We start from the raw sequence: 23044 nt of genomic DNA, 5'->3' as shown, positions 1-23044 counted from the left end.
ATATATATATATATGTGTGTGTGTGTGTGTGTGTGTAAAATATACATTTTAATCACCTTTTTCTTTTTTCGCATTTCACTTAAATAGTTTTGCGGTGACAAATTCATTTTTAGAATTAGGAATATTCCATGTATTTTCTCAATTAATATGTGATGAAAAACAATAGTTGATTCAGCTTGATAATGTTAGATAACTTTGATAGAAAGGTATGCAGCCTAATGGATTACAATCAACCAAAAATCAAAAATCATATTTACACAACTATGAAAGCTCAGTATCGGGCCCGATACCGATACCAGTATCGGTATCGGTGCATCCCTAGATAAAATTGTTTCAAATATCTCTGATTTGTACACTATATTATATCTAACTTCATTATTTATCTTATATTATATTTATTTATTTATTTTGGTTCTTTTGTTTTATTTTTTTGCCAACAAGGCTATATCTCTGACCTCGTAGGAATTTTTTTTTTTTTTTGAAAGGTACAGCTTCTGTTCTGTCCATAGAAACAAAGCGCAATATTGAATTCAAATAACTGACTTCTCAATCGCTGATGAAGTGCGTTCTCCAAGAATGCAGATGTGTAGCATCAGTACATTCTTGGAAATACTACATGTGCCATGGTGGCATTGTCCTTTTATCTGTATTTTCTTAATAATAACAGTAACAGTAATTTCAACAACCATAAATTGTACTGAGGTGTTTAAACAAGTAAATAATTAAGTGTAATTTAACTACAGGGAATTTTCTTGATACCTGTAGTAATTAAACAAGAAAAAAGCTGCCCAACTCATAGTTCTCTCCATGTCTTCCCCCCACACCCCCGTTTTCATATCTTATTCATACTCATTTGATGTTCTGAATTCTGCATACTGTGTAGTTGGGAAGTATGCATATTCAGATGCAGAGAGTGTCTTTGGGTGTGCTTTGATTCATGTGAAGCATATATCATATGCTCTTGCGTGTAGAGATGAAATCGAGATGTAGATCGTACATCAAACTGGGAGCAATGAACCACTGATTACCATTTAAATAATTTTTCAAATATAATCCCATCATAAAGGGTTTATTTCACTGCAAGCATTCAAGGACCTGGAAGAGACCAGTTCAAACCTCTAGAATTGCCTTTAGAGTAAGTTATAATACCATCTGGATAATATTGTCATCTACCATGCATGATTACGTAAATCATTAATTAAAATGATTATGATAATTGGGTTATTAACATGCTTGATTGCCCTTGTCTGATGCAAATTATGGTAAAAGAAAAAGACTTAGAAGAGAGATTGGGGGCAATACAAAGAGAGATGAAATTATATATGAGCCAAAGGGAAGGAATGGGCGAGTAACGGATGGGGGGATGAAATGTAAAAAAGAAAAAGAAAAAAAGAGGCAGGAAACACTGATTGAGAGAGTGCTGAGAATAAACACCCTGCTCGATATCTATAGCTGTCAATCAATAGTGCTCAGCTGTTGCGTAACCTTTCTACACTACTTTGACTTAGCAAACAGAGAGGACATGTTTCTGCTGTTTGTAATCAGCTGAGGGCTGTTGTGTCGGCTTTAAGTGATGACATGACCATTGTGAACCTAAACATAACCTTTGAACATAAAAAACAATCAGTATTGTATGGTTTCTTATTGTGTCTAATTTTAAAGCATTGTCTGAGGATGTGAAGCTTGACAGGCACACTATAGAGATATAGTAATTGTATGAGATGGTAATACCATGATTACCATATTTGTACAGTATACTAAGGTATTTCCCTGGTTCTTCATGATACAAATTTCAACATAGTATCGCCATGTCCACACAAGCATAGTGTTCCCATGGTGTATGTGCAAAACACCACGGTGTAATGATGTTATCACATGGGAATACCATGGTACATTAATTTTAGTCTCATGGTTTTATCATCTGATACCTGGTACTCCAAGGTACGTCTATGAACTGCTACTACATGTCCAAATTCCAAAAGATATGGTTATACTATGGTACTTTCTGGTTGTTTGTTTGTTTGTTTGTTTGTTTGTTTTTGCAAATGTAATATTCTAATACTACAAAATATTACCATGGGGCCATGTCAATGATACTAGCATTGTACATATCCATAATACCATAGTGATACTACAGTACATTTTGTTACCTTTGTGTAAGTGTTCCATACACATGAAAAGTAAGCCACTATACAGACCGGCTTAAAGGGTGGGTACCCCTTACCTCAGAATTGGCCTGCTCTTTTATAGCACTGCAACACTTGTTAAATCATCAGGGCCTGTTTATCATGCAAAACCACCCTCCCACCAGTGCTGGACAACAGACGCAGCTGAATGGGTTCAATCAATAGAGCTCAGGGAGAAATGTCAAACAAGCCATAACACTGCACAGCATCACTGTTTCGTCACGTGTCTCCCCATACACTCTGGAGTAGGAGGGAGAGGAAAATGAGACACTGGTTTCCTGCTTTGATGGAGAGCTTTTAAAGTCAACGTCAAATTGAAATAGACAGTTGTATCTTCCTAATACACGTATGCACAATTCATTAGTGCAGTGGTTCTCAATTCCAGTCTTCGTGTACCACCGCTCTGCACATTTTGTATCTCTTATCACTTCAGATGTTTGTTCTATTCGACCAAAAGGGCCTTGCAAAGTGGGCATCACAGGATATTCCGCCATGATTCCAGTTCGAAGGGAGCGTATATGTTACATTCAAAGGGCATTAAAGTGTGCGAGATGTGAATTTAAATTGTATTTATTTACAGAGGTATATTAGGTCACACTTCTCTAACAAGTTTCTTCTGTGTGTGAAGATGCTGCAGGCAGTGGCATAGCGCAAATCTGTGAATGAATGTTCCGAAGTAAAGTAAACTACCACGGATTTCCCGTGCTCAGAGAGTAGGGAGCAATGAACACTGTGTAGGGACCATGTCAATCGGAACACAGTACATGCATGGAGCTCTCTTCTAACGAGCCGGTTAACTGAATCAGGTGTGTTAAATAAGAGAGACATGCAAAATATGCAGAGCGGTGGTACGCGAGGACCGGAACTGAGAGAACCACTGCCTTAGTGCATGTTATTCCAAAGAAAAAAACATTTGTGTTTGTAATCTTGCATAGATGTGACTTGCTCTGTTTCCATTGTTTCTTTTTGTTTGGTGTTACTTAAGCCTTGTGTGCTGAAGTACTTTGTCCATTCAAGTCTAGCTTCATTATGCCATAGAAACACACTTTGTTTTCACATTGTAGTAGATAAGCCTCCCAGTCTAATTTGTGATTGTGTGTTGCATGACGGTGAATGTGTTACTGGCTTCAAATAAGTCTTGAGTGCAGAGTGCCGGTTCATTATTAATGATGCTCACAATGTCTGTTCCATCTCGCCCTACAGGGGGTCCACTTACATATTCCAAACACACACAAACTATGAGTGCTATCCACTGACACTGATGCCCAATCACATGTACAGTGATATTTTACAAAGCTATTGAATGCACTGAACTAGCCTTTCATTTTGAAGTGTCTTGTCAGAGTTTATATGACTTCTTTCCATTGAGCCGTTTCCAAAACAGAAATAACCTTAATGACGCATGTGTTTATTTTTCAGGTTCTTCCTGCAGTCCTGGAGACTCACTCTCAGAGGGAAATGATTCCACATGAATTGCATGGACCGCTCTCCCACAGCAGGTGTGACTTCCATTGCTTAAGACTGAAATCTGTGTCCATCCGACCTTAGGCACAGAATACATCCCCTCACACCACCACTCTCCTCTCTAACCCATCCCCATCTTTGCTCCGAGCCAGTCAGTGGGACGGCACACTCTGTTAGCAATACAAACAGAGACCAAGAGGGAGAGGAAAAGAGCCAAAAAAGACAGGGAAGAAACATCCAGAAAGAGTGGTACAAGATTCTCAGACACCATGAAGTCAAACCAGGAGCGGAGCAATGAATGCCTGCCCCCAAAGAAGCGTGAAATCCCAGCAAGCACTCTGCCCTCAGAGGTGAGGCCCATGGTGATGGCGCCTGCCAATGAGAGCCATCGTTCAGGGAACCTGGCCTGGCTTGCCAGTCTGGCAAGCGGACATGACAGAGGGCGGCAGCACACCAGCACCTCCTCAGAGCCCGATGGGCCTCAGTACAAACCATTGTTAGCCACAGCTGAGAGCACACATCCCTCGTCCATGCACTTAACCAGATCTCCCACTGCAGTGACCACCATACCTGCAGTGTACACGTCACCCCTCTCTCAGCATGCTGGCACCATCCAGTACACACCCCTGGCTCATAATCTTCACTTCATCAGCTCTCCGTACCCTGCACCATATGCTGGCTACATCTCACCTCTAGTTCCCCCTTTGGCTGCCACCAGTACCATACAACGTGAGGCTTATTCCAGCATCTACAGTTCTCCTGCATCCAAAATTGACCAGCACCACCAATTGGGTCATCCTACAGGGCTGGTCACAACTGACAACACCTCTTTGCCCCACTCCACCCAATACATCCAAATTGCTGGTTCTCCTCTAAGCGTATCTCCTCGGACTGCTCCGTCCCCCCATGCTCACTTGCCTCTACACTTACACTCTCACCACACTCTCCCCATCAGTGGCCACTCGCCAGTCTTAATTCAGTACACAGATGGACCTTTACCCAAGAGGGAGGAGACAAGGCCCAGGGAGGTGCTGAATGGAGAGCTAGAGAAGGACAGACGCTTTGGTCCATCTCCCGAATCTAGTGCAGGGAAGCAGGGCAGCACTGCCAAAGGGGGTTCCTCTACTCAACAGCACCAGATCCACCAGCAGCAGAGCCCACGTCACTATGAGGCTCGGCATGTGGTGCTCCCTGCCGAATATACGCAGGACAGCGCAACCATGCGGACCTCGTTGGTGCTGGTACCCAACAGTCATAGCTCCGGTGGTACACCTGACAAGCTGCCTCCCCTAACATCCCACTCTGAGAAAGGAGGGATTTGCGCAGGCAAACCTGTGTCCCGTAGTTCCTCCTCCTCAGCCTCCCTCCCATTTCCTCCTCCCCCTCCACCTGTGGACAGTTTGAAGGGGGTGGCTACCACACTGTCTCCTCATGCAGTCATCCAGACCACACATAACACCACAGAGTCACTCTCCCTGGGCCTCCCCTCCACCAATTTCTACTCTGCCCAGCACCCCATCATTGGTTACATTGCCGGCACAGGGCACCAGCAACCTCTCAGCTATCACACCAGCCTACCCCAGCACCTGGTCATCCCTGGAACTCAACCGGTCATCATCCCAGTGAGTGGAACTGAAGCTACTGCTACATCGACCACACCACTCTTGCCTGCAGCACTACCCCATACTTTCGTCACCTCAACGGCCCCAAAAGTAGAGACATACCCTCACCCTGCCGCAGATGTGTTTCAAGCCCAGTTGCATCTGCCTGTGGTTCCGGCCCCTGCTGGCCTGCTGACGACTCCACCGCCACCCTCAGCCCCTTCACTGCCCCCTTACTTCACCAAGGGCTCCATCATCCAGTTGGCAGATGGGGAATTGAAGCGGGTGGAGGACCTGAAGACAGAGGATTTCATTCAGAGTGCTGAGATCAGCAATGAGCTGAAGATTGACTCCAGCACTGTAGAGCGCATCGACAGCAGTCATACACCTAACTTTGCTATTATACAGTTTGCTGTAGGAGAGCATCACTCACAGGTGGGATAATATGTTCTTGCTTCACTCTTGATGTAGAATGTTTAATGACATTTCTTGTACAGTGCTGGTTGTTTCACGCCACTTGTAGTATGAGTATTTCAATGGTTTGTCTAATTTTCATAAGTATGTATATACTGCATAATTTTTTAGTGTTTATTATTGGCTATATACAGTACATATTTTAAGGTTATCATTTACATTAGAATACCAGTTACAGTCAGTTAAATCCTGCTATCTAAAGAGGATTACAGTGGAAATAACTTGGCAAATTTTGTCCCTCAAAGGTAGTTTGATAATATGCAAATGGAATCCAAAGATGACTAATTTAATTTCATATTTAACAATGCTCATTGGCAAAAAAATATTTGCGCCTTTTACAAATGCCCAGGGATCTTTCTTTACTTTGTTACATCTTTCATGCATTTTCATCATCAGTTTGAATAACCATATGGTAGTCATTATATATATATTTTAAAAGCTGTGAGGGTGTGACTGTCCTCCTATATGAACTCCACCTGCACTCAATCAGTGTAACTAGTACTAGATGTGGGGTAAATTGGCAGCTGAAATAATCTCCCTGTTCCATAATCCCTCCCCTGGCTGTCCCTATGGCATCTTTGTTTAGTTTGTGTGGGATTCACTGGCAGAATTGAGTCATTCCTTATTTCTGCTTCCTTCTGTTGTACTGTGAGTGGGCTGTATAAAAAATCTGCTTCATTTGTCTGGGATTTGAGATGGGGCCACCCACTTGAAAGCAGTTCTAAAGTCTGTCATTTTGAGAGGCGCTGATTAACAGATGCTATTTAGCAAAGGCATTCATTCATATCATCAGGCATTTGTGCATGACTTCTACTGTATGTATTTAATGTCCTCTCTTTTTGCCTTCCTTTTTCTCTCACAGGTCAGCGTGGAGGTGCTAGTAGAGTATCCTTTCTTCGTGTTCGGCCAGGGCTGGTCATCATGTTGTCCAGAACGGACAACCCAGCTGCTCGAGTTGCCATGCACCAAGCTTTCAGTAGGCGACGTCTGCATCTCCCTCACCCTGAAGAACCTGAGGAATGGCTCCATCAAGAAGAGCCAGGGGCAAGCCTTGGATGCGCCTACCCTCGGTCCACCCCTTAAATCACCCAAAGCACTCTCAAGCGACGTGCGAGGGGGTGTTCGGCACACAGAAAAGGAAAATGGACTTGGGCAGTGTGGAGATCAGGGAGGAGGAGGCGGTCAAGGCAATAGAGAGAATGGAGAACTGAGGTTTGGCGAAAGAGACATCTGCAAAGCACCACCGGTCACTGAATCAGAGTCTGGCAGCAAACCCACAGGCCGCAAAAGGAGGTGGTCTGCCCCTGAGGGCCGCAAAGTAGAAAATCCTGAAGGAGAGCCTCCTTTAACGTTCCCCAAGCCTTCCTTCATCCCTCAGGAGGTTAAAATCAGTATCGAAGGCAGATCAAATATTGGAAAGTGAATGCGCATTGGACTGTCATATTGTAAAAGCAAAATTTGCCCTCAGAATGTTTTAGGTTCTTTTTTTTTTCTTTTTTAATTTGAGTTCTGATTTCATTTTCTATCCAGATTACATTACCTAAAGGCTAAATTACTCAGTATGTACATTATCACTTCTAACATTGTAATAGATGCATTCAATATTACAAAGGCAACTGGTGCAATTCATTTGATTGGTCAAATTCAGGGTGGATGTAGTTCAAGGTGGGAAGGTCGTGAGATAGCTGAGCACTGCATGATATCCTGAAGGCTTCAGTATACACAATCAGTCACAGCTAACAAGGCTAAGACGTCTCGCTAGTCTCTCACCTACAACATCCTCTACTTTTTTTTTTAGCACCGACAAACCTGGTTTATCTACACCTAGTGGCAATTAAAACATTCACCTGCTGAGTGAACCTGAAAATGTTAGTAAGGGAAGATGAACAACTGGTGTGAATAACATTGCTAATGGTGGCAGAATGGAAATCACTCCTCCACTGGTTGCAGGAGTTTACATGATGTCAGCCATCTTGTTTAACTGTGACTAAAAAAAACTAAAACTCCAAATCAGTGCTAACAATGTAGAGCAGTATCGTCAGCGCAGTTAGACTAGCTTAGATTATATTAACATTTATTGAAATGCAAGAAGAGGTTTCCAAATACTAAGGTACAGGCCAAGAAAGATGATGTCATTGAGCGATGCCATTTGCTCCTCAGAAAGACGAAACTATCATTTAAAACAGGGAAGAAGAACAAGTCTATTTTTATATATACAACTGTCTAACCTTTTATTTGATTATTTTTGTAGTTTTGCATGTTTTAATTTTCCGTCTCATTTTTCATGATGGGTAGTTTTATTGTTAATTTTTTTTTTTTTTTCTGTGATGAATGTGTAAACCTTGCAATCTGGGGTAATTTTTTTACATAGATGGGTTCTTGTCTATATATATATATATATATATATATATGCATGGATGTATCTTGATGCATACAAACAACAATGAGGACATCAACCAGTCCCTTGTTTTTAGTACAGTCTCACCTGTTTTTTTGTTCAAACAAGAGAAAGTAGATTTTTTTTCAAAAGAAAGAGAGTGAAAGTTGTCTGAGAAGGATGAGATGAGTGTTGTCTTGAAGCACTTACCTAGCACACCTGTCATGCTCACTAGCTGATAGTAGTTTCAATCAAATGAGTCAAATTATTATTATTATATAAATTATTACTATCATTTTTATTATTATTATTGCTACTACTATTTTCAACACAGTACTGTATGCTGTATCATGAATTGGATGTTGTATGGCACTCTGTGGTATGGTGATGGCTCACAAGGGTCACTGTGAAGGGATGAATGTAACAAGTGATAAAAGAAAACAATGAGATCTAAAAGGACTGCTTTAAAGGAAGCACTTTTTTCATTGTGTATGATTGGCTTAGCCTTCTCAAGCAATCTGACAGCTTGAGTAAAGACGGGCACAAGAGGCCATGGCCCGGAAACAACTGCCATTTAAGTTATTTAAAGCAAAAAGAGTTGTATGAAAGTGGGAATGCAGGTGGAATTAAGTACAGAGACTGTTTATATATTTACGAGAGATATGAGAGACAAAGTGAAAGTGAGAAACTCTGGCTACAGAAATCTTCGGAGGATCGAAGGGTGTCATATAACAGTTTGTTAGCGATGTATGTGGTCGTGCACGCATGCGAGTCCGTGTGCGTTTGCGCACGGGCTTAAACACACATAAACACGTACACGGTTATGGTAATTTCAATCATGTTGAATTATGTCATGTATTTTTTGTACATTAACATGTATAGAACTGCATATGCTATATCTATCTTACTGTATGAGAGCGCAAGACTACATGAGCACGTTTTTAGTCCCGTCCCCCAAGACGCTGACTCATCGAACGTATGTGAAAGCAGTCATGTAGTAATTTCAGTGATCTGTAGTATATTTGTGAGCGTGCGTGCGTGAGTGTGTGTTTGTGTGCGTGCAAGTGTATATGTGTGTGTGTGTGTACATACCACACATATTATAAATAGATATTTAAGTTCTACTTAAAAGAATATTGCAATTTGCACATTTGGAGAGATAGTAACATGATTTATTTTGTTTTCTGCCAGCACAGGACAGGGCCGAAAACCGAATTTTTACTGAAATGTAGCAGTTTCTTGACAAGTTTGCTGGTTAGCAGGTCAGTTGGGTTCATTTTCATTAGGAAAATCAGGAAGCCCCTATTCAGGGGGTTTGAATCACACACAAACACATAGAAGTAGGATTGTGCATTGTGCTGCGTTAAGGTGTTCGCTTCATAGGGGTGGATGAAGTCATAGCCTGTAGCCTGCATAGTTGTTAAGTCCTTTCAGTGGCCACCCTCAAGTTAGCTTGGGTAGGTGAAGATCTGGCAGGAGGATGGGTGGTAGTACAGAATAAAAGATGCATGGATGGATTTAATGAGTGGTGGAGGGTTGGTGGGTGAATGCACCCCATATACAATTTGAAAATGCTTTATTTTTTTTTATAATAAAACAGGGTTTCTCAGATCAACACCACAACCGTGCATTTTTTTTTTTTTTCCATTTGACATGACATTTTCCATCTGTCCCCTCAAAGTGTGCATGTTTGAGTTTTACTTGTGTGGATGTATCTGCTTTAACCAATCAAACTTGATATTTTCGTTGTGTTCAACATTTATTTTGGGCCAAAAGGTAGAAATAAGATGTGATATTGTTTGTCCATTGAACCACCCCAACAACACGACTGTCAATGGCGAATCAGTCTCGCATTTGTTTTGTTTCTCTGATCTTTCGCTGCTGTCATTCTCTTCATGTAATGATCAGTGTTTTTGATGTCGCTCATTGCTTCGATCATTTTACAGTCTGCCTCCTTCTGGTTGCACAGTGCGGTTCCACGTACACACGAGAAGCATTCCAAACAACGGCACGTAGCAATAACACTTAGTCTCTAGTGCTGAACCAAAAAAATAAAAATACAGAACCGGACATCAACGCCAGACCTTCTGTTCGACCTCAGCAAGCTGTTTTTATCCTCTTTAGGTTGATTTGCGGTTTGCACAGCCAGCCCTCAGTAACTTCAGGGGAAAATGTAAATTCATATGCAGTGACAGAGTCTGTCCCCTCCTAGCCGATTAAAATAGGAAAAATATGCAATATGAAAATAATTGAAGACAAAATGTGTTTTACTGAGAAACAAGATTTGGTTTTTAAAAAGCCTTTTTCCAAAAGGTACATCTGGAAAAAGGGGGGTCGTCTTATATTCGGGGCCAATACGGTAAATAGGGTCGATATTGATTCACCTTGACTTGAAGTGTCACTTGTTATGTACCAGGAGACAAGCAAGTTTAAATGTTCAATTCCAGGTATGTTTTTTTTTTTTTTTTTTTTGCATTTGGACTTGAAGACGTTCTGACATTAATCTGAGCGTCCATGTCACTGATTGCTTCTCAAATATTGAGGAATAAGTCCAATTGCAGATGAGTTAAACATGCTTTGACGTGCAATGACCTGAATGAATGAAACATCACAGATGTTCTGTGCTGTCACATTTGATGGTCATCACAAACAAAGAGAATAAAAGATGCACATGGTACAGCTGGTTTATTGTGCTGATAGTGATAGTCTCTTTTGACCTCCAGTGCTGAGAGACGAGAAAAATAAGAGAACATTAAAAGTGGCGGCCACTGTTTTGACACCTATTTTTTTAGCATCAATGTCATTTAAAAACTTAAACCCCACTGATGATGTTCTAAACTCTTCTTCTGTTTAAGTATGACATGTTACACTCGTAACAGTTCGTGCCATCTGTATATAGCACTGTTTCTGTGGTTTCCATTCATATACCTTCTCCCTTAAATTGTATTGTTTGTTTAAAACCATCTGTAGCCTGTGGGTTTTATGATTTTATTTTGCTGTTTGTGAGTAAATATGGCAAATATTGTGTTTTCACTTTGTAGTGAACCCCTGATATATAATTTTTTGCACATTTTTGCTTTTTTTCCCCCCCATCAGTGTGTTTCATTCTCTTTGGCAGAGGGTGAGTTTGCTGTCACTGACGTTATGACAACATCATTTGCTTTTCTGTTAAAGGTCAAAATCTTTCCTTGGGCTTACTCAGGGATGAGAAATAGGTGTGCTACACCATATGAGGCCTTCCTAACACACTCTGTCGTAACCGTCTGTATCGGTCTGTTTGTCCGCATCACAAGCTGTCTGTCCGTCTGCCTGTTGTCCCTCTGACGTCACAAGCCCAGGTCCTCACACATGCAAGATACTGAAAAAAGACTGAGAAATGATTCATCGACCTCATCAAAGTGGGGACCACTTTTATAGAAACAAACTAAAACAAAATGCACATTTTTTTTGTCGTTTATAGAATAGATAGACTTGATAATACTGTTTCAGCACTTTCTAATCCCAAGGAAGATAGGGTGAGATTTTGTTGTCATCGCAGTTTCTCCCTCTCCGATACGAATTCCCTCCGTCTCGGCCCGTTCCTGGGTCCAACGGGCTGAGACGACGAGGACAGAGAGTTGAAATAAAGTTGGAATGGTCCTCTACGAACCTGAGATGACTTTACTTTTTGTTGTACTGATGTGTGCTCGAACACCATCGTTCGGTTTTAGTTGTTTTATTTTCATGTTGGTTCTATATTTGACCTTGCTTCATGTACTTTGGACTTTGTACTTTTGCTTCGGTCTCCTCTGTAGCACTCTTTTATCATGGAAGGAGACAAGAGAAAGTGTTTTAATGAATGTTTTTAAGAGTTTTCGAGCGGCTCTGTGACAGCTCTCTCTCTCATAAGAGGAGCACCGCTGGCAATTTCCTTGTTTTTACTTTAATTTCTCTGGCACAAATGACAAAAAAGACGAATGTTGGATTGTGAGTTTCAGCCGTTTGAAAAATAAATCAAAAGATTTTCTTTTCTTTTATTGTGGCTCATTGAAAAAAAAAACTTTTATTTTTAGCTTGCTTTTCTTTGAAATCAGTTGTAAAATCAGTCAGGACTTCTCTGTTCAACTTGACTGTTGTTTGACATCTTGTCAATTGTCCAAACCGCTGGATTAATAACCTCAGGCTGAGAATCTTCTACAGGCCCACATTATGGTTTTGTTTCACCCTAACTAACTGATGTATGGGCTGCTTGATATGGGTATTGTAACTAGTCTTATTGTTAATTCTATAGTTGATATATGAGCATTTAGCTAGATCAGTGCTGGATAGTGAAAACAGTGCACACTCCTTAAAAAAGGAGGCCGGCCCTCGTCTCTTACATCGTTTTGGTGAGCTGGTAAACTGACAAACGCTTCCTCAGAGAGAGAGGTACATCCTGTGTTCTGTCACCCTCATCCAGCTGGGCGCAGGAAAGAGACTCGTGCAACCATCCTCTGATGAATCCTGAGGAGTATTTGTCACTGTTAGGTTGAACTGGACACTCAACCCTGGTTAACCTCTGAGAACTAAACGCCAGGGACGCACTGACCATCACAGGCCTGAACCGACTTGTGTACAGATGCTGTTTTCACATCCCCGATGTCACCTTCACGCATAGCAATCGACAGCCTCGTAACGTGTGTATTTATCCTTCAGAATTTGTACAACTACAATCTCGAGATAACATATCTTCAAGAAAAAAGGTCATTTTGTAATTCTGGATTTCTTGCCAATGAATGCTTAATAAGATGTCTCTGTAAAATTGTACGCTGTAAAATCTTTTTAGGCCTAATTTTAAATTGTCAGTCATTTCCAAGTATGTTTTGTGTAAATTGGATTCGGAATGAACAGTGAAGGTAGTTTCTCAGCACTCTGAATAATCGCCTCGAGATTTTAAAGCTGAGGTCAGATACACAAACTATTAGCCGGAGGTGAATAACACTATGTACTCCTTGTCAGGTGAACAGCGTTTGGTTATCATTAAATGTGCACGCATGTCCAGCCACCTTTTTTTTTTTTTTTCCCTTTTGAGAATGAAATGTTAAAGGAACACTCCACTATTTTTGAAAATAGGCTCATTTTCCAACTCTCCCAACTTTAAACAGTTGAGATTTACCGTTTTCAAATCCATTCAGCCGATCTCCGGGTCTGGCGTTAGCACTTTTAGCTTAGCTTAGTTACATCGTGTACTAAGAAAACTCTTGAAACTCTAGAAACTCTTTGGTCATTTTTGAGCGAGATGCTAACGGTCTAATCAGATTCAATGATCTATGCTAAGCTACAGCTAAAAGTGCTACCGCCAGACCCGGAGATCGGCTGAATGGATTTGAAAACGGTAAAACTCAACTGTTTAATTCTAGGGGAGTTGCAAAATGAGCCTATTTTCAAAAATAGGGGAGTGTTCCTTTAAGATGTATTTTGTGATATACAGGAAGCCATTGGTCATTCCTCAGGAAGAAGTGGGTTCAGATATAGCAGTAATACCCCAGGCTTGCTGGACTAGAGGTGTTACAGGTCTTGTCATAAAGAGATTTGAAGTCTTCCATTGGAAGGGAAATGGAAGCTGTGTCTAGTTTCTTTTTTCACTTGCCATTGGGCAGAAAGATCCATGATCATAAAACCTCCGGATTGGACCTTTACCTACTGTTTGACTCGGTAGAGGCAGGTTGCCATATTGTCAGTGTTGTTGTTTTCTCCATAGCTTCAGTGCTATGGATTTACTGGACCTATAGTATGTAAGACACCACGCAGAAATGTTTAGCGAGACTGTTAAAGAAAAATTGAATGTTGCATCCAGTCCTGAGGTTCTGTTTTCTTGGAATTGTATCAGAGGAGTCTGGCCAGTAGCAAGAGATGGTTGTTGGGAGAGGAAGTAGTGTTTTGCACCTTATTTAGAAAGGAAACTACATATAAAAAATATAAATCCCTAGGTAGGAAATCATTGTGAAAGGCAATTTTTTTTTCTTTTGGTTCATTTTATTTCCATATGCGTGCATACTCTGTAAGTTGTGCAAAAATATTGTACTTGCACTAGCTTTTTTTTTTAAAGAAAACGAATATAAAAAAATTTGAATTGAAATTCTATTTTCTAATTGTGGTGTGTCTATTTGTAGGATACACTCACGTTGTTTCTTGGATTTTTTTGTCCCTTTCTTTGATGGTGCTTGCCGGTTTTCTAGTTAGAACTTATTTCATTATTCTGAACAAAACAATATTTGATTCAGGTTGTGAACAAATTTGTTTAAAAAAGAAATTGTCTGTATACCAGTACAAGTTTATTGTTGCAGTATACACGTACTAATAAAAATTACAGTGCCAATTGCAAACTGCACCCTTTTTGGAGTTTGTGAATTGTGAGAATGGGATTTCAAAGGTCAGATACAGTGGGCATATTTCACAGACAGACATGAAGCTATACTCGCAAGCAATTGCACACAGAGGTATTCCACAGGCTTCTTTGGCTTCAGTGCACCTAGTTAATGGAGTGTGGGTGTTGGAGGAGGTGGCGGCCTTGAGTATTCGCTTCTGTTCCGGGCTGGATCATTCATTTGAAAAAGTGTAGATGGAAGACATTGAGATTTTATCAGACACCATCAAACCCACACTTGACTGTGGGAAACAGTTATGACCGATACAATAAGCCAGACTGATTCAGCGCTGTCTGCTTGTCTGTACTTGTGTTTACCATTTCGTTTTAACCACAGTACAGTAATTTAAAAAGAAGGTAAGTTGAGTATAAAAGTCTGAATATACACATTTAATGAAAAAATATGAATTACACTATCATGCTTGAGCCAATGGGATTCGCTTGGGTTCCTAATAAAGTGCAACAGTCGAGTTCCGGGAGTAAAAATCCAATTCCTTTTTAACAATTTATAAACCATTAAAGACAGACCTACTGTGAGCTATGAGGTGGTTAATCGATATTATATGTTTTTGTGGATGTATGGTCACCCTACTTTTATTCAAACTATCAGCCTGCATTATTTCAACTTACTATTTTTTAATAATTCAGAAAAAACAAAAAACTTTAGCCCCCACCCACTCCCATGAAGCAATGCAAATCAGTCTCCCTATGCTCTCAAACTAAAATATTTGTATGAATAATATGCATATTTTACAATAAACATAAAGTGTTGTTTCTGTATACATAATCAACATCTTTAAATCAATAGTTTATATTTCTTTTTTTCTTTTTTTATTGCATTTGCAATGCTTCATGTGATTGTATTTCTTTCCCCTCAGTAAAACCGTTCTCAGTCTTGTACCTTTGCCTTTTTTTTTTCATCTGATTTTCAAGTACTTTTTTACTTCAAATCAAAGTTTGTAATGTTGTGATTGACATCGTAGCTGGTTGGTTTGGTTCATGTTTTATAACTCTTTAACAAAGAGTTTTAAAAAAATCCTTATGTGAAAAATTAATGGTAAAAATACTTTCGGAACCAAGTCCATTATCTCTCGTTTCATACAAACTCAATTGATGCCATCTCGCTTTTCAGTTATCAACTGTAGTAAAATAGCCTATTACCTGAGAGGACATCAGTATTTCTATTACCGTAGTGTATAGGCTGATTGTTTTGTTTGTTGTAATGGACCATTTTTTCTTAGCATATTATAGTTCCATACAGTCAGCCAGTCATTATTGCAAAATAATAATAATAATAAAGCAATTTAAGGCATAAAAAAACACATTTCTTGTTCAGATGTTTATTCCTCCATATGTAATGTTTTACTCGTAATACATTTAATAAAGTATTTTCTATCTCATCTAAACTGCACAAGGCATGTTGAAGAAATGAGGTGCAGCAGTTTTCACATTCCTCTGGTCTGATATGACATCCCACCACACCCTCTGTACAATCACAAAGGAAGCAGGCCAGCAGAAATTGTCCACAACAGTACACATTGCACCACTCGCTGCTCAAATCAACTCAAAGTTACAACACGCAGGGACTAGATCTTAATGTGGCAGAGAATTTTCTCTGCTGGTGTGTAAATTCTCCACTAACATGCAAGCTGCCCAAGATGTCCCTGATGGTGTTTTCCACGTCACCTTTGTAGGGCACCTGGACCGTCCTGCCCTCTGATGCCCTGAAATCACATAAACAGATCTACATTAGATGCCCTGCAGTATCACAGTTATTTTTTGTAGCAAATGCACTTAAATCCCAAAATGTATAGCCTTAAATGTGCCCTATAAATGTATGAAAACATCCTCACCTGTACTCTGCTACCCCTCCGACATACTTCTTCATGGCAGTGTCTGAACTCATCCCATAAAACAGCTTGAACTTTTTGCCATCTTTCTCAATGAGTTCACCAGCACATTGATCATGTCCTGCTAACATTCCTCCCAACATGACAAAATCTGCCCCAGCACCTAACGTAAAATTCATTATTAGATACATTAATACTTTATACCTAGTTCGACAACAATACATATAATAGCATTTTTTAAATGGTACAGGAACAGTAAAATTATATATCATTAGAGATGTTGGAAACATAAAAAAAAATGAATTCACCAAAAGCTTTAGCAACATCTCCAGGGCAACTGCAGCCTCCGTCCTAGAAGACAAAAAAAAAAAAAAGCTTTACTACAAACTCCTATAGTTACATAAAGTCATATAAGATACAGCACAGTTGCAAAGCATTCCTATGGCTCATATGGTAAAGTATGGTGATAGCGATGCATACTGTAGCTCATGGATTCAAATCCCAGAAAATGCATGAGTTGATAGAAATGTGAAAACAAAACAACAACAAAAACTGTTAAACTTGTTAAAGACAAGTTAATTGGTTTTCAGTTATAAATAAATTAACTGTTATGTCTTTCTCCAGAAAGTTTCTCCAAGATTGCTCCCAGAACTGTTAATGACAAACTTGTGAATGACAAACAAGTTCAGGTGTCGCATTAAAGAAATACACTATTGGAGACTGTTTTGTTTAAAAAGAAAAAAAAAAGGGATGACGTATTTTTGTATGCCAAATCCCAGAAATGACTAAGCATTTTAGCACTTCCGGTTCCATCGTTCCAAAATCAAAGCTTACTGGTGGATTTTATTTCTTCAGTCTTTTTATTTCTAGAGATTGTATTTAGGCTTCAAAATTAATAAGTTGTGTTCATTTGTGAAGATTATCATGATGAACAAAACAAACTTTTCATAAACTTTTGTTGGTCACAGAAATTAGTTTTTGCAAAAATTAAAAAGCCACTGGAAAAATTATATTTGGTTCTTGTGGAGGGAACCAGGGTGATGCTAATTTACAGGCTAGCCTATGAAAACACGTCATCGCTGCAACACTATTCTAACAAAAAAATATGCATGAACTAAAAGAACTAAGTCTGGTAACTGGTTAAGTGTTAAAGGGGTCATATGATGCGATTTCAATTTTTCCTTTCTCTTTGGAAATTTGAAGCTCACCGGCCTCCTCTCACTCAGCCCGCCGGCCGTTCCTCACTGGCCGTTCCTCACTCTAGACCGCCGCCGCGTGTGACGCTGTGTTTCGTTGTGAAAGGGAAGAACGCTCTGGATAGCTGGCCAATCAGAGCACACCTCGCTTTTTCAGATCGATGAGCTTTGTAAAAATCGACGCGTTTCAGAAAGGCGGGGCATAGAGGAGAAACAATAATGTACAGTATGTGGAAAATAATGTGTTTTTTTAAACTTAAACCGCATAAACACATTTCATTACACCAAATACACAAAATAATGTTCTTTTTAGCAGCATCATATGACCCCTTTAATGAAGCCTTTTAGTCTTTCTGAGGGGGCGGGTAAAACTGAAAAGATAGGGAAACACTGGCATTGAATTGAGGATGCTGCCCTCTTGTGGTAGTGTGATGTCCTTGTTTTGTGGGTTCCCACCTCTCAGTCTCATGCATTGCATTACAGCATGGTAACATGCTAACAGTAGTGATAGCCATTTAAAGAGCCTCACAGAGATGATGTGTCCCTTCAGTCCATGGGCCGAGTCAGCACACTCGATAACAGCGCTCAGCTGAGGATATCCCACACCGGTCTTAATGCGTGTGGTGCATACAGAACCTGAAGTTCACATTGTTTTCAAATCAACGTGCTCCAGATTAAGTAATATGTAATTTCATTTAAAAGATGATTGTCTACTATGAATATGTATTACAGTGTTGGGAAATCTAATGTGATACCTGGCCCAATGCCCACTTTAATGATATCAGCTCCAGACAGAATGAGTTCCTCCACCATCTCCCCTGTCACCACATTTCCCGCCTAAATGATCAAAATGTGTTATATGATATTTTTACTTCAAAAAACACAAAATAAATTAATATTTTTTGTCTGCTGTTGATATGACATTTTTTATATTATGTTTGGGCAAAAATCTCACCATGATGGTGTGCTTTGGAAACCTTTCCCGAACTCTTTTTACAAACTCCACAAAGTGTTCAGAGTAGCCATTGGCCACGTCCAGGCAGATGTACTGGATGAGAGGAATGGCCTCCAGGATGCTGCACAGTTTCTCCAGATCCGCCGCTCCACTGCCCGAGCTGGCCGCCACATGCTGAGGATGAGAGGAAAGATGGCGTCTGTCATTCACCACATGAAAATTATGAATTAGCTGTCTAGAAAGCTTTTGTATGCTTTATATAACTCAGGTTGCATTGCCTAATTTGCTGTCATTTTGTTGTGATAAAAAATTGGTATGTAGGGGAGACCGGGGGCAATTTTAACACTCAATTCCTCCAATAAGAAACCAGCTATAGTGATGACACTTAATCTGCACATGCTCAGTAGGATTCTCTCTTTGCCTGTCAAAAAGGAGCACCACAATCATTTAATCTCAGCAGAAGTTTTTAACAAAATACTGATTTTGAAGTATGAAAGTTACTTTTTGGATGTCTAGTATTTTTGGATGTACAGTATTCTGCTGTCTAAAGTTTAGATGACTGCAAATTTAAACTCAGGTTTCAACCATGTTTTAACCAAATCATAGATCGTCTGATTCGGTCTGATATCCTACATTATATATATTTTATCTGTAGGTTATTGAAAAATATCATGAACAACCTAATATCAGGGGCAATTGTAACTTTGCGTTACAATTGCCCCCTAGCCACATGGCCCAGTGTACGCAACTAGTTTGTCTGTGTCTGTTAGAAAATGAACATATTTAAATGTAAAACTACATTTAAAAATTATTAGTATTAAACATTAAAAAAATTTGTTGCTTTTAAAGCATTTAAAAAATAAATGAATATTATATCCACATGATCCAGTAATTCTGTTAATATGTCTATCTTGTACCATTTCATTAAAGTTTGATTAAAGACTGTTATTGACTCATGAGCTGATTAATGTATTTGAGTAAAATATATTTAAAATATATTTTTTTATTATTATATACAGTATATATATATATTAAAATTATTAAAATATATTTTTAAATAATTAAAATCTAGTTACACTAGAATAGTTGTCTAGTCTTCTGCAAAAATAGAAATAGACTTTTACTTTTTAAATGCATATGATGCCTGACATCTAAAAGAATTTCAACCATAAACAAAAAAAAAAAAATCTTAAGTAACATTATTAGATACTATAGCAGTAAAGTGATTACTTTGAGGTTGGCTTTTATTTGAGATACAGTGGGTTAATATGGCTGAGTTTTCAGAGTTACAATTGCCCACAAACACTGTTACAATCGCCCCACCGGTTTCCCCTATCAAATGCGTGTTAGTCTGTTGAAAGGCTATTACAGACATAATTTATTCGGTGTGACAGTTGCTCTGGTGTTGCTCTGGCTGGTTGCTGCTATGGCATTGCTATGGTGTTTTGGATAATAGCTGGGTGGGATGCTAGGCCTTGCTGGGATGTTTTATCTGATATAAGACCAGGTTAAAGGGGTAAAAAAAAAAACAATAGTAATAAATAATATATACAAATAAAATTAATAATACTAATATTAATTATATAAATATACTAACATGCTAATTAATTAAAATAAACCATCATTAAAAAGGTTATTTATAACACCATTAAGGTTCTATATAGAACTTTCAAAGCATGGTTCTTTATGGAACCCTATAAAAAGGGTTCTATGTAGCACCAAAAAGGGTTCTGCTATTGTTACAAGCTGAAGAACCCTTTTTTTGGTACTGTCTAGAACCATTTTTCTTAAGAGTGTATGGCATTGGTAGTAGGCAGTTGCTAGAGTGTTTAATGTGGTTTGATGTTGCTATATGGTTTCTAGATGGACTGTACTGCTTAATTAAACAGCTTTTGATTAAGAAAGGCAAGAAAGTCATTTTTGCCTCAAGGCACTCTGGAAACAGTAGTGATAGCCATTTAAAGAGCCTCACAGAGATGATGTGTCCCTTCAGTCCATGGGCCGAGTCAGCACACTCGATAACAGCGCTCAGCTGAGGATAACCCACCCCGGTCTTAATGCGTGTGGTGCACACAGAACCTGAAGATCACAGTGTTTTTAAACATCATAAACAAGCTCCAGATTTAGTAATATGTAATTTAATTTAAAAAACAATTGTATTTAATGCATATGTGTGACAGTGTAGGCAAATCTAATCTGATACCTGGCCCAATGCCCACTTTAATAATATCAGCTCCAGACAGAATGAGTTCCTCCACCATCTCCCCCGTCACCACATTTCCCGCCTAAATGACCAAGATTGTCTTATATGGCATTTGTAGGTCACACAAAATAAATATTAGGCATTTGTTACGTTTTGTTTGGTCAAAAATCTCACCATGATGGTGTGCTTTGGAAACCTTTCCCGAACTCTTTTTACAAACTCCACAAAGTGTTCAGAGTAGCCATTGGCCACGTCCAGGCAGATGTACTGGATGAGAGGAATGGCCTCCAGGATGCTGCACAGTTTCTCCAGATCCGCCGCTCCACTGCCCGAGCTGGCCGCCACATGCTGAGGATGAGAGGAAAGATGCTTTAGGCTTCAGTGATTCAAATGAGCTGTCTATAAAGCTTTTGTATGATTTATATTACTCCAGTTGCATTGCATAATTTGCTGTCATTCTATTCTGATCAAAAAGGCATTTTAAATGGGAAAATCAAGTGGTGTGTTTGTATTAAATGTATGTTAATCATGGTACTCTCGATAATGGCGGAAGACTGTCCTGAAAGAGAACATGTCACATGGACTATTTTAACAATGTCCTTACTACCTTTCTGGGCCTTGAATGTGTCAGTTCTGACTCTGCATAGACTCTGCTGTCTATGCAGAGTCAGAAAGCTCTCGGATTTCATCAAAAATATCTTAATTTGTGTTCCTAAGATGAACGAATGTCTTATGGTTTAGGAACGACATGAGGGTGAGTAATTAATGACAGAATTTTCATTTTTGGGTGCACTATCCCTTTAATGTGATTGCTGTGGCATTGCTAGGCAGTTGCTAGAGTGGCTAGTTCTGTGTGGTTTATAATATGTTGTTGCTATGTGGTTTTTTGATGGACTGTACCACTTAATTAAACAGCTTTTGATTAAGAAAGGTCATTTTTGCCTTTTCACCTCAAGGCACTCTGGATGACTGGCTGCAAAAGTCTTCCACTCTTCCAAGGAGTAGTGCTTCTGGATGGCTGTGAAGAGAGTGTGCTGAAAGACAGAGCAGAGAGACGTCTGAGAGGGCAGCGAGTGTCTGGCACTGAGACAGACAGAAATATAAGAGCCTCTTGATCCCAGTGCATGGAAACAGGACACAGCTAATTATGTTTCAGTGAGATCTTGATAATCACAGAGATAAAACATAGTAAAACAAGACTTTCCCTGGATTATATTGCAAAGATACAGGTACTGTGTTTCATCAGTTACTGTGCTTTGTTTAAAGAAGCACTCACCTTGCTGAGCACCTGTGCCATCTCAAAAGTGCCGGTGGTGTCCATGTTAGCAGCGATGATCGGGATGCCATTGTACGTCTGCTTTGAGTTCCGGAATGTGAAGGTCCTCTGCAGGTCAACCTTCAAGAATGAAACATGTAGAGGAAATAACTTTCCAAACATACAAACAGTACATGTGACAGTCTGAAAAGCCTCATTTTATTGGATAGGCCCATAATCAACCCAAACATCCTGTCCTATTCTCCTGTCCCTGTAACCCATTCAAACATGCACTCAAATATATTGCCACTAAAATTAAAATATATTTAGACCCATCTAACTGACCCATATCCACTGTAACAACTGAACGGAGGTCATTCTCCATGTCTCGCAGATGTTAAATACAATTTTCCTAGGCAATAACAAATATTTTTATGTTTAAGCATCTGATATAACAATATGCGGAAACAATTTGTAGAAGAATTTCAATTTAATGCTTTAGAAACAATAGTAATATGCTATTATACACACACACACACAACACACACACACACACACACATATATATATATATATATATATATATATTATTTACTTTTTTTTCTTTTTCTGAATCATCCAAAAAATTTTTCAATAGCTTGAGTGACTTGACAATTGTCTGTATACCACTCAGAATTACCTTAGTGCAGAAATGCGGACATGCAGATAAATATTAAGATTCAGATAAGGGATCCTATTATGCACATTTTACAAGATTTAGCTCTAAGGTGTCCTCAGCATATGTCTGTGATGCCGTGTCCCGGCGCGATGAGACAAAACCAATAAAACCCATTATAAACGAGGCATTTGTTGCATCCAGTGGGGACAGTAATTATGGGGACATAATTACTGATTAATTACTTATACTGTCTTCTTACGCGTTGCGTTGCATCGCGCCACGTAAACATAAAACCATGTCTGCATTTGTGATCGGAGAAACGACAAACAACAAGCGCTACTCTACACTACTCAAAACTCGCGTTTGAATCATCAGTGGCAAATCCTTTAAATATGAAAACATACTTACAGGCTGTGAGTCAGCATTATTTGTCAGAACAC

At 39.4% G+C, this 23044-nt stretch overlaps 2 protein-coding genes across 9 annotated transcripts in view; one reads left to right on the top strand and one right to left on the bottom strand.

Moving 5' to 3' along the window:
* LOC107743820 (ataxin-1-like) overlaps positions 1-7972 on the top strand; it is a 106650-nt gene extending 98678 nt beyond the window's left edge. For 7 of the 8 annotated variants that reach the window (XM_016557234.1, XM_016557235.1, XM_016557238.1 and 4 more), the window contains 2 exons: positions 3606-5686; positions 6588-7972. In XM_016557234.1, the coding sequence (XP_016412720.1) occupies positions 3920-5686; positions 6588-7148 (2328 nt within the window). In that variant the 5' untranslated portion in view covers positions 3606-3919 and the 3' untranslated portion in view covers positions 7149-7972. Of the gene's footprint in view, positions 1-2980; positions 2993-3605; positions 5687-6587 lie in introns of those variants that run through there. The other variant, XM_016557241.1, reaches the window with a different exon arrangement.
* Positions 7973-15499: 7527 nt separating this feature from the next.
* The window catches only part of LOC107743819 (GMP reductase 1-like), a 14179-nt gene continuing 6634 nt past the window's right edge, over positions 15500-23044 (bottom strand). Inside the window, exons 2-9 of the mRNA XM_016557233.1 lie at positions 21968-22087; positions 21642-21725; positions 20866-21039; positions 20692-20773; positions 20461-20567; positions 16646-16688; positions 16341-16500; positions 15500-16211 (exon numbers count right to left, since the gene is read on the bottom strand). Coding sequence (XP_016412719.1) covers positions 16058-16211; positions 16341-16500; positions 16646-16688; positions 20461-20567; positions 20692-20773; positions 20866-21039; positions 21642-21725; positions 21968-22087 — 924 coding nt within the window. The 3' untranslated portion in view covers positions 15500-16057. The remainder of the gene's footprint in view (positions 16212-16340; positions 16501-16645; positions 16689-20460; positions 20568-20691; positions 20774-20865; positions 21040-21641; positions 21726-21967; positions 22088-23044) is intronic.

This window comes from Sinocyclocheilus rhinocerous, unplaced genomic scaffold (genome assembly GCF_001515625.1).
Source record: "Sinocyclocheilus rhinocerous isolate Xijiao unplaced genomic scaffold, SAMN03320098_v1.1 scaffold46, whole genome shotgun sequence".
Lineage (NCBI taxonomy): Eukaryota > Metazoa > Chordata > Actinopteri > Cypriniformes > Cyprinidae > Sinocyclocheilus > Sinocyclocheilus rhinocerous.
The sequence above is the reverse complement of the archived record's forward strand: the minus strand, read 5'-3'. Positions and strand labels throughout refer to the sequence as shown.